A 12,377-nucleotide genomic window follows, 5' to 3' on the forward strand; every position below is an offset into this window, starting at 1 on the left:
AAAGGCTCCAATAAATATTGTATTTTATAAAAGGAACTTAACCTTACATTTAATACAACCCTCCCCAATAGAAGGAATAATTAGGAAAAAAATCATTTGGACTAAAGTTCTATAAAACAGTCCACCTTTTTCCTTTTGTCAACATATGGACCCCACCTCCAGCTGACACCTGGAGATTTCTCCCCTCAAATAAACATGTGCAGGCAATACACCTTAATCAGTGGAAACTACAGGGACCAGGGGGAGAATGCATGCACCATTGTGATGCAAATCCCACCCTTTTTCCTAATGAAAGTAACATCCCATAGTGTGAAAATTGTATGACAGCATGATGTTACTCCCATCATTCTAATAAAAGCAGAAAGCTTCTAGGGATACCCAGAAGTCACATAACTGAATTAATAATTCCGGATTAAAATTAATTGCCTATAAAATAAAGAATTTCCTTGATGAAATTAAGTGATTCTCATCTATATGTATGGATCATATACTTGCATAAATGGAAGCAACTCACATGTGCACACATTTAAATAGAAAGTAGTAGTAGTAGTAATTATGAAGATGGTGTAAATAAAAGGAGTAGAGGGAAGGGAAAGGAAACGAAAGGAAGGGAAGGCGAGGAGAAGAGAAGAGGAGAGGAGAGAAGAGAAGAGAAGAGAAGAGAAGAGAAGAGAAGAGAAGAGAAGAGAAGAGAAGAGAAGAGAAGAGAATCATATGGATGGCGGTTAAGAGAGGGGAAAATAAAAGAAAATCAAACAATCTTGTTTAATCATTATAAAAATTCTCTAAGGGGAAGCTTGCCAATTTTCAAAGGAATCCATAGTTTCCATCAGATGTCTTTAGCCGATAATTTCTTTTGAAAAGCAACTTCTGTGATAAACACCTCCAATTCACAGAAAATGGGAGGTGAGGGAGATTTTTCTCCTCCTTTTGGCAGATACTATTGGAAAAAAATATGTGAAACTGACACAAACTGGATTCAAACTTGCAATTATATCAAATAAGTCCTAAAACTGATGTGAATTGGCTACAACTTGCTTCCTCCCTCCCACCTGAAGACACATCAAAGCCGGTAGGTGACCAGCCTGTTAACATACCTGCCAGACTCCTACCACGGCATTAGCTATGAGGATCATAATAATCACAACAGGCTCCACAAAGGCTGTGGTGGTTTCTTCTCCTTTCTCAAACCAGGCCAGAATCTGCAAAGGGAAGGAGAAGGAGGGGACATTTAGGCAACCATCTCAAAAAAACAAACAAGACGAAAGGCAGCCATGGTTGAGGCCTTCGTTCCATCCAAAGGGAGAACTGACCAAAACAAATTTCAGATGTTTTTTTTTAAAAGAGAAATTGTTGTTAGTCATTAGCAAGTTTGTTTGAGAAGATAGAACATCTCCTCCTACGATGAGGAGAGGAGGATGCTTGAATATAGACATCCATACATATGGAACAGTGCAGTATGAAAACAAACTTATGTTGCCTGTGGAAGAGGTGCAACTTTTAGAAATCTTACCTGCTGTTCTGCTTTTAAAAAAAGGTGTGATTTTGCTTGTAGTTATTTTTGAAACACAGAGAGATTAGCTTAGACTTTAAATCTATCATCTTGAATTTTCATATGAATCAGAGGGAAGAACTTCACAGAAGGAAAGTTTCCAATCCCCTTTCCTCCCCCAATCTCAAAGACACCTTCAATCCCTTAAATGCCACTCTAGATGTTGAAGGAAGGGGGCTGAGGAATAACATCAGATGGGAACTGCCACACAATAGGATTCGAAATTAAATTAATGGAAGCTGGTTCCTGGAATAAGTTTTCAGCCTTTTCCTTCCCTAATAGCTCTATTGCACCTCGTTTTGATTTTTCAGGACTTCTTTCATAGTACCAAAACAGAAGCTGGATCTGAAAAGACCACTGGGTTTGCTTAATAATTGCAACGAAAAAGATTGTAAAATCCCAACTGTGGACTACTAGTATCAATATTACCACATCCACCATCTTGCCTCTCTCCCACTCCAATCCCTGTGCAAATGCCACGACTTTATAGAGGTCTAATGACAATTTATTGCAGGCAAGAGAAGTACAGGAATCAGCAAGTTTTCTTGTTTTCTCTCAAGCTAAGGCTTCAACTAGGCTGGTGTTTATCAGCTTTGGTAATTTTAAGATGGGCGAACTTCAATTCCCAGATGTTTTAATTGTTGTGAGGCTCCTACACATGTGAGATGTGTAGCTATCCACATTGAAAAAAAATCAAAATAAAATAACATTCTTCTATTCAGTCACCACCCCATGATCTACACCAGGAAATGATTCTTGTTGAGGCTTCTTCTACTGGTAGTAGAGTGCATAGTGAGGCATGCTGGGAGATGTAGTGCCCACAAGACCATTGCCTCTCCAGATGTAGCCTACCACGTGTTGCAGCGTCCATTGACTGTTGTTGAGACAGAAAAAGCTTGGAAAATGTAATCTGAAAATCAGGTGTTTTTTTTTAAAGTGATGGATAGCAAAAATAAACTAACTTCTTCCAGCAAATAATTTTCTCAAGTGGAGGGAAGTGACTAGAATCTCCTGTAGTTACACATCTGACATCAAAAGAAATACTTCAAAGCAGTAGTTACTAAATATAAACTTCCTTAATACTCTCACATTTACTTGTGGATATTTGTTTTTACCCTTTTGCTTTTGGCCAAACATTCTTGGACAATATTTCTCAGTTACCTAGCTGCAAAGTTTAATTTTCCTTCTTCTGATGGAAAGCCAGGTCAAAAGACAAAGGAGCTGGAGCCTATTGAGTTAATGCTACATTTGAAAACACAACAGATTGAGTTAAACAGGCTGTAGAATCCCCACTGATCTGGATCCACATTGTGGCTTTTCACTTTCTATTGGATTAAACCTTTGATGTTCATAAGAAAATAAAGTTGAGATGAGAGAACAGAAACCCAACAGGACACACTTATTCAATTTATTGTAATCCTGCAGAACGGGAGGGAGGAAAATAGAAAGGAAAATATTATTTCAGACTTTGTATCCCATTATTTGGGATGCGGTGGCTCAGTGGCTAAGATGCTGAGCTTGTCGATCAGAAAGGTCGGCAGTTCAGTGGTTCGAATCCCTAGCGCAGTGTAATGGAGTGAGCTCCCATTACTTGTCCCAGCTTCTGCCAACCTAGCAGTTCGAAAGCATGTAAAAATGCAAGTAGAAAAATAGGGACTATTTTTTTCTAAACTAGTATTGAATAAAAATTAACCAAAGTTACTGGTTCCACCACAAAACCGCGGAATACAAAATTTCGCTCGACGAAAGCGCGCATTTGATGTCATCACAGCGCGACGAAAACATCGCGCTGTGATAGAAAAATGTAAAAATAAAGCGAAAACCTTACCCTAACCCCCCCAAACCTAACCCTAAACCTAACCCTAAACCTAACCCTTAACCTAACCCTAAATCTAACCCTAAACCTAACCGTTAACGTAACGCTAAACCTAACGCTAACCCTTAACCTAACGCTAAACGTAACCCTAACACTCTAAACCTAACCCTAACCCTTAACCTAACCCTAACCCTAACCCTAACCCTTACCTTTATGTGAATCGGCTTGCTTTAATTTTATTTCAATTTTTAATTTTTTCCGTCGCGCTGTGATGACGTCACATGCGCGCTTTCGTCGAGCGCGATTTTGTCCTCCGCGGTTTTGACGGGTCACGAAGTTACTAACTACTATCAAACTTAAATTATTGACTACAATGTAAATATAATGGTGATATGAACAATTAATATTATTACAAGTGTTAATATTACTGTTGTTATATTTTTAGAGAAGGTAAAATCAATAGCAAGACAATGTAGAATGGAGAACTACAAAGGCTAAACATGAATGCCGATATAGATGGCTGTATAATTACTTTATATTGTTATGTATGCCTTGGGGTTTTTTTGTGTGCGTTTTTTTCTTTCTGTTTTTAAAGATAAAAATGTTTAATAAAAACTATTTTTTTAAAAAGGGACCACCTTTGGTGGGAAGGTAACAGTGTTTCGTGCACCTTCACCATTTAGTCATGCCGGCCACATGACCCCGGAGACATCTTTGGACAGCGCTGGCTCTTTGGCTTTAAAACGGAGATGAGCACCGCCCCCTAGAGTCGGGGACGACTAGCACATATGTGTGAGGGGAACCTTTACCTTTATTTTATCTCATTATTTGAAAAGGGACTCCATTTCTGGATACTTGATTATGGCATGGCTGTCCACTTCTTTGTATATCCTTGCTGAATTAGAGCTGGTAGGACCAGCAAAAGGATACTACTAAATTATCTTTGTAAGGTAGGATGGCTACTATGATACACGATGCCACAGGCTGACATAATGATATTGTATTGGCAGTTTAATCTTTAATCCTTCCTCCTTCAGCTGTCCATAATTAGTACCTTTATTGATCCACTGCCTTCTCTTCAGAGATCTTTAGATCACTCGCTCTAATACAAAACTAAGCATGAGGACTGATGAGACCCAAGATGGCCTTTATGAAATACAGATAGTTCTCAACTTACGACCACAACTGGGGGCAGAACTTCCATTGCTAAGTAAGATGGCTGTTAAGTGAGTTGTGCCAGATTTTATGCCCTTTTTCTGCCACGGTTGCTAAGCTGCAGTTGTTAAGTGAATCGTGCAGTTGCTAAGCGAATTCAGATTTCCCCATTGATTTTGCTTGTTAAAAGCCAATTGGGAAGGTCACAAATGACAGTCACATGACCCCAGGATGCTACATAACCATAAATCATAAATATATGTCAGTTGCCAAACACCTGAATTCTGATCACATAACAGGGGCAAATGCTGCCTCAAAGTGTAAGGACCTTTTGTAAGTTATTCTTTTCAGTGCCACTGTAACTTCAAGCAGTCACTAAATGAATGGTTATAAGTCAAGGATTACCTGTAGATGGAAGTAGCAGCATTCATAAAGAATCCCCCAAACAAAACAAAAACTCAACAGAACCTTTTTTCAATCTTTAAAGGAGATGCGAAATGCTTCCTGAAACAGAAAAAGGATGGAGCATCCTTCCTTATGCAATATTGCTTTAAGGCAGGATTATACATTTTTTGTGCATGATTGGAGCTCACCAAGCTTGTGTGGCTTTGTTTTAATTTGATGGCATATTGTTTAGGGTTTTTTTGAGGGAGAGAGAGTAATTAAGGATAAGAGCTTTGTTGGCCATTCTACAGCCTTAAAAATATCCATACAAATAACACTCGGCCTAAAGAAACTAGGGAGAAAAAGTCCTGAAAGTTGTTAATGTTGTTAACAAGGTCTTTAACCTCTTTTGCCACTACTCAAACATAAAATAAAAGTCTTTAGAATAGAATAGAATAGAATAGCAGAGTTGGAAGGGACCTTGGAGGTCTTCTAGTCCAACCCCCTGCCTGGGCAGGAAATCCTATACCATTTCAGACAAATGGTTATCGAATATCTTAAAAACTTCCAGTGTTGGAGCATTCACAACTTCTGGAAGCAAGTCGTTCCACTGATTAATTGTTCTAACTGTCAGGAAATTTCTCCTCAGTTCTAGGTTGCTTCTCTCCTTGATTAGTTTCCATCCATTACTTCTTGTTTTACCCTCAGGTGCTCTGGAGAATTATTTGACTCCCTCCTCTTTGTGGCAACCCCTGAGATATTTTGTTTCTTCCATCCCTGCTTTCAGCATGTGGATTACATTTAAGGGATTTCTTTTCATAAAATAACTTGCAAATTGCATTACAGATATGCAAATTATTCAGGCTAATAAAAAGTAGGCAATTGTGAAATTAAAAATAGACCTGAAATATCCTTTGGCTCATTCTCCTTAGGGCTCCTTCATAAGCAGATTGTGATAAGAAAAAAAAAATCACCTGAGATTTCCAATACAATTCATGGCAAAGCTCCCTACTTGTGGTGGGGTTCAAAAATGTTTATTACTGGTTCTGTGGGCATGGCTTGGTGGGCATGGCCTGGCTTGGTGGGTGTGTCAGGGGAAGGTAAAACTGTAAAATCTCCATTCCCTCCCCACTCCAGTTGAAGGTTACTGCAAAGTCCCTATTTCCTCCCAATCAGCTGGGAGGCAGAGAATTGATGGGGGCGGGGCCAGTCAGAGGTGATTTACCCGTTCTCCAAACTACTCAAATTTTCCGCTACTGGTTCTTCAGAACTGGTCAGAACCTGCTGAATACCACCTCTGTCCCTAGCCTTCTTTGAGTTGAGCTTGAGTTGAACTTGACTCCTAGCCTCTCCATGGATGTGCAGTTTTCTTGACAACAATATGGCAATTGTTTACTATTGCCTTCTTCCAGGACATTTTTTAAAAATTAAATCTACTGCACTGGGTTTCTTAAGTGGTCTCCTATTTAAGTACCAGTCACATCTGATTTTGCTTTGCTTGCTGAAATCAGCCCAATACAACTAAATGTTAAGGTCCAGCTGGTGCATCTTGTATTCCTAACATGACATCCCTTTTCCACACTCTTTAGTTCCATCCCCTTATTTAAACAACTTGAAGTATATTGTGGAGGATAAATAATTTTCTCCTTACATACATGATACTAAACTGCATGGAAGATAGTGCAGGCAACCTGAAGCTGCCAGATGACCATGGAAGAAAAGGTGACAGACCACAAAAAACAGGTTGTCTTCTGTGGTGTGATGGGACTCAATATATGGGTACAATAATGGACCATGTGAGCTGTGGTGGTGCAGTGGTTAGAATGCAGAACTGCAGGGTAACTCTGCCCACTGCCAGCAGTTCAATTCTCACCAGCTCAAGGTTGATTCAGCCTTCCATCCTTACAAGGTCGGTAAAATGAAGACCCAGATTGTTGGGGGCAATATGCTGACTCTGAAAAAAACCACTTAGAGAGGGCTGTAAAGCACTATGAAGCGGTGTATAAGTGTATTGTTATTGCTATATATCAGAAAGTTCAGCCCTTGGAAGTTTTTTTTAGAATCATAGAGTTGTAATGACCTGTGAGATCACCAATGCTCTGCACACTGTAGAATCCGTTACTCCATCACCAACAGATGACTATCTGGAGAGGAGCAGAATGCAGAGGCACTGAGTCAGCTCCCAATAAGGTCACCTCATGTTGTTTTCAGATCTTGCATCAGATCATGTTATAATTTACATTATATTTCTAAGTCTTCTGAATCAGCTAACAGGGTAGGTACATAACCTGCAACTTTGAAGGTTTGGGGGCTCTTCCGCAGCCTTCTGGCAAGGAGCCCCTACAGCTATATGTGGCTGTAAAAGCTACTTTGATGCATCTTTATCCAAACACTTTCATTTCTTATTTAAGCAGGCATTCTGCCCACAATAAAACATAATTGAAATTATACAGTGCATCCTATTTTCTCTTTTCCTGGCCTCCGTTTCTGCTCTTCCCTCCGCTGTCTGCTTGTCACTAAGTGAGATTTGCTTGATAAGGTCTATGTATGTACTTGTGTGGGAAACAGAGTTTCCTGCTGCTATTGTGAGACATATGAAATGTTAAAACAAAAATCTGGAGGCGCGTACTTTCTATAACTTTCAGCCTATGTATATTTTCAGGATATGTTACTTATCCACTCTGTGTGTGTTTTGTGTGTGTGTGTGTGCATGCATGTATGTGTATGGGTAAAATATACTTTTGTTTTGAGAGCAGGCAACAGAATTTCATTTTTAATGTGGACCAGTGTGCTCACAATAAAAAAAATATATGACAAGGTTATCTTAATCTAAACAAGATTCTGGTTATTGACATGCGAGGTTGCTCAGCAAATCCAATTAAAACAAGGATTCTCAAACTTTTTGTATCATGGACCGCTTTGAGAATTTGGTGAAACCTATGGTCTCTCCTAAGAAAAAAAAGGTTTTAAATTTAAACACATAAAATAAAATACACAGATATTGTTTTATATCTATGAGGAAAGTAATATATTCAAATACAGATATTAGTATTATTAAAAAATGACACATACATTATTAGTTGTGCTTCTTTGTAAATCTTTTATTAATCAGTAAAAAGCTAGTACTCTTTAAAAATATAATGTGAGAGATTTTAAGAGCATTTTTGAAGTCTAGCAGTCACATATTAAATTGTTGCCTAGATACGTTTTTGAACAGGAAACTAAATTTCAGCTACAAGTGAAAAGAAAACTGTATTTTTTTTTCATCCAAGTTCAACACCCCCCCCCCAAATAATATACCTATGTTAAGAACTTCTGAAAGGGATGAAGGTATAAAGCTGAGAACCAGTTTGGTCTCGTGGTTTAGGCACCAGGCTAGAAAGTAGGAGACTGTCAGTTAAAGTCCCACCTTAACCTTGAAAATCAACTGGATTACTTTGGGCCAGTCGCTCTCTCTCAGCCCAACCCTTTTCACAAGGATGTTGCTGTGTGGGAAATAGGAGAAGGAAGGTGTGTTGGATATGTTTGCCGTCTTGAGTTATTTGTAAAAATAATAAAGGCGGGATACAAATAAATAAATAAAATTAAAGTTTCCATTTAGCCCAGCCCTAGAAATCTGTACAAACAGAGCTGAGCTAGAAGACCATGATCTGATTGGATATCTGGCAATTTTCTGTGCTGCTATGATATTTCACTCCGAAGCCAACTAGAAAAAACAAGCTTTTTCTGTGAGATTAACAATTTGTCTCCTGGTTAGGGTTAGGCTTAGGGTCGGCATCTGTATTTGTAATCATGTTCTATGACAGGAGTGTCAAACTCAAGGCCCACAGGCCACGTCTGGCCTCTGGGATGCTTAGATCTAGCCTGCGGGGCCACCCTGGAAATGGAGAAGGATCGGCCCGCAGTGTCTCTGCCAGTGAAAACAAAGATCGGGAGGGTCACCTCCATTTTTCCTGGCAGAGGGTTGACGGAGGCAGTTGCAGCCAAAAACAGCTCAGGAGCCTGCTTTTGCTGGCAGAGTTCTCGGGCCACTACAGGCACCCCAGACGTGAATCGCGTTGAGCTGGCCATGCCCCCTAACCACCATCCTTGAGGTCTGATGCGGCCCTCAATGAAATCGAGTTTGACACCCTTGTTCTATGAGTTGAACATTTAGTTACTAGGAAATCATTTGAAGAGCTTCATTTGTTAGTTTTTAAAACTTTGTTTTCGACTATAGCTTTTATATCATTTTACCGTTTGGTCCGTCAACCGCCTAGAGGCATGCAAGTGAGATGGGCGATCTAGAAATTTGATAAATAAGTAAAAGAAATCTCAACTGAGGTAAACATACTTACAAAGGAAACAAAAGCAGCCAAGAGAAGGATGCGTACTAGGAGATCTTCAAACTGCTCCAATATTAGTTCCAGAAGTGATTTTCCTACAAAGTTAATTTAAATCTGTTAGAATAATAAAAAAAAAACCAGCATAAAATAAGTAAAAATCAAGAACATGGGGTCATAACCTCAAACTGAGAGGTGGGAAGTTCAAAAGCGTTCTTAGAAAGTATGACTTCACAAAGAAAATAGTAGAAACTTGGAACCAACTTCAGCTGCTGGTTCAATCATCAGTAATTGAGTTTAAACATGCTTGGGACAAACACGTGTCCATCATCCGACAAAAATAAAGAAATAAAACGAAGATTAATAAATTTCTAAAATAATGAATTAAAAATTAATTAAAAAGGCATTATAAAAGACAAATACACTCAAAGGGCAGACTTAATGGAACATTAGGTTTTATTCTGTCATCAGTTTTTTTTAAGTTTCTATCCCAGAAATACCCCTTACATGTGTATTTTAAAAAGTAGGATGCATTAAAAAAAAACTATAGATGAAACTAATTCTGTCAGAATGGGGAAAAAAATGCAAACTTAAGTATGCTTCTATCTCCCTTTGATAATAGGAGGCTTATGTTTGACCTTCAAAAGCAAGGAATTGTTCTTGGATGGTATTTTTAAATGTATATAAACCAACATGAACATCAATAAAAATCCTGGCACAGCAAAAATGTAACATGTCAGAGAGAAAACTAGAATGTAATCACTAATACTGGTTGTCTCATTTTTTTAGGCAGAGGAGTAACACCAATGGAGAAATACAAAGAATGGGACATTTAGACAATGGTATCCAAACTACAGTAGGCCCTTTTGTCACAATTTGGGACATTAGTGCAAGAACCACACATTTTATGGTAAACATGCAACTATATAAAGATATAATTTATGATAAACAGGATACTGGATTTTTCAGAGTATAAGACGCACCAAGATTTTGAAGAGGTAAATTAAAAAAAAAAAAAGGTTTTGCACTCTGCAGGCCTCCCAAACCCTCTGCACGTCTCATTTTTTTGTGAAAAACGGGGCATGCAGAGAGTATGAGAGGCCTGCAAAGTGCTACTGGGGGCTGGGGGGAGGGAAAAAAACGAACAAAAAAGGGCCCATTTTTTGCAAAAATAGGACATGCATAGTCTTTAGGTGGCTTGTAGAGTGCTCCTGGGGGGTGGGAGGTGGGGAAACAAGAAAAAAAACATTTTTTTTCAAAAACAGGCCCATTTTTTTGCAAAAAACAGGCCATGCATAGGATTTGGGAGGCTTGTAGAGTGCTCCTGGGAGCTGGGGGGACAAAAATGAGCAAAAAATGGCTCGTTTTTGCCCTCCCCAGTCCCCAGGAGCACTTTGCAGGCCTTCCAAACTCTCTGCATGTCCATTTTTGTGGAGGCCAAAAATGCGGCATGTATAAGACACCCAGATTTTCACCCTCTTTTTCGGGGGGGAAAAGTGTGCGTCTTATACTCTGAAAAGTATGGTAGATAAAGGAGAATTTTTGTAGCTGAGGAATGAAATGATGAGTCGTGGGGCTTTCTGAGCTTGGTTGTTTTCTTGGGGATGATTTATTACCCAAACTAGATAACGTCTTCAGTACAATGGTGATGTTACCTAGTTTCGGTTATGGAACGTCTGCAAGAAAACAACCAAGCTCAGAGAGCACCAAGGACTCCTCATGGTAAACATGATCATCCTCTCAGACTGATTACACAAAACATTTCCCATCCAGATCACACTGGTGGGTATCTTAAATATTATCACTTTATTCATCCCATGAGTGGCAAAAAAGTGATACACTTGAAATTTGGCACGTATCTTCCTCTTGGCTTCTAGGTGCTCGCTAAGAAAGGATTTTTCGAAATGACCATTAGATCATTAGTATTTCTTATACAGTAATTAATACGCTCTGATGCTAAGGAGTTCTACTCTCCCTCCTCACCTGAAAAGAATTCTGTTCCAACTGCCAATTGCCTTATATTAACACACTCCGATGCTAAGCAGCTAGATATTCTACTCCCCCTCCCCACCTGAAAAGAACTCTGTTCCAACTGTGTAGTTTCATTGCAAAGCACGGGTGTCCAGCTACTAGTAAATAAATAAATAGATAATTAAACGATTGCAAATAGGAATCAAGCTTACCTTCTTCAGCTGGAAGTTCTACAGGTTTCCAGTGGGGGATCCACAAAGCGCAGCCAATGGGAAGGAAGGAAAAAGAATAAAAGATTGTTGATTTACAGAGATATGGACTTTACCCAGTCTTTCAGAAGCTCCATGTTTTATTCTCCCAATAATCAATGATTTCGCAAGTGCTAAAATTGAGGAAAAACAACCTATTCCCCCCCCCCATTCCCCCACAGTTGCCTTGCAGTGAGATGAGCGGCAAACAAATTTAATTAATAAATAAATAAATTCACCAAACTCACTCTAGTGTCATCAGATACTAAGAAATGGATCTGACAATTTCTATTGTTAAGTGAGACATTTGTTGTAAATTTTGCCCCATTTTATGACCTTTCTTGCTGCAGTTGTTAAGTGAATCACTGCAGTTGATAAATTAGTAACCTGGCTGTTAAATGAATCTGGCTTGCCCATTGACTTTGCTTGTCAGAAGGTCGCAAAAGGTGGCCACGTGACCTTGGGACACAGCAACGGACATAAATATGAACCAGTTGCCAAGCATCTGAATTTTAATTGTATGATCATGGGTCTGGTGCAAAGGTCAGAACTGTGAAAAAACAGTCATGTTACATTTTTCAGTGTCATTGCAACTTTGAGCAGTCACTAAACTATCTGTTATAAGTAGAGGACTACCTGTAATGATATGCCATCCAATGCCCATAACCCCATGCTATTCACTAGTCACTATTCCACATGAATAAAAGACAAATTATAGCATGAAATTGGCCTCCACATAGGCTTTTCAATATAATCATTTGGCATAGCATAGAAAAACCTAAAAGAAGTAGTGCAGGATCAGAAGAGGTGGAGAGAACCTGGCCCATAGAATTGCCAAGAGTCGGACACAACTGAATGGATAACAATCATCATGATCACAGGTTTTTCAAAATGCCATCTTTGATGTCCAAGAGCCCTGGATAATATGA

At 39.0% G+C, this 12,377-nt stretch overlaps 1 protein-coding gene across 1 annotated transcript in view; it reads right to left on the minus strand.

Annotated features, from left to right (window-relative positions):
- Nucleotides 1-12,377, minus strand: part of ATP2A3 (ATPase sarcoplasmic/endoplasmic reticulum Ca2+ transporting 3) — a 166,536-nt gene that overhangs the window by 74,000 nt on the left and 80,159 nt on the right. The window contains exons 2-4 of the mRNA XM_087717259.1: nucleotides 11,413-11,430; nucleotides 9,245-9,327; nucleotides 1,098-1,202 (exon numbers count right to left, since the gene is read on the minus strand). Of these exons, the coding sequence (XP_087573385.1) occupies nucleotides 1,098-1,202; nucleotides 9,245-9,327; nucleotides 11,413-11,430 (206 nt within the window). The remainder of the gene's footprint in view (nucleotides 1-1,097; nucleotides 1,203-9,244; nucleotides 9,328-11,412; nucleotides 11,431-12,377) is intronic.

Source organism: Thamnophis sirtalis, unplaced genomic scaffold, assembly GCF_051295495.1.
Source record: "Thamnophis sirtalis isolate CommonGarterSnake01/CBP01778 unplaced genomic scaffold, rThaSir2_p1.2 scaffold_6, whole genome shotgun sequence".
NCBI classification, from domain to species: Eukaryota; Metazoa; Chordata; class Lepidosauria; order Squamata; family Natricidae; genus Thamnophis; species Thamnophis sirtalis.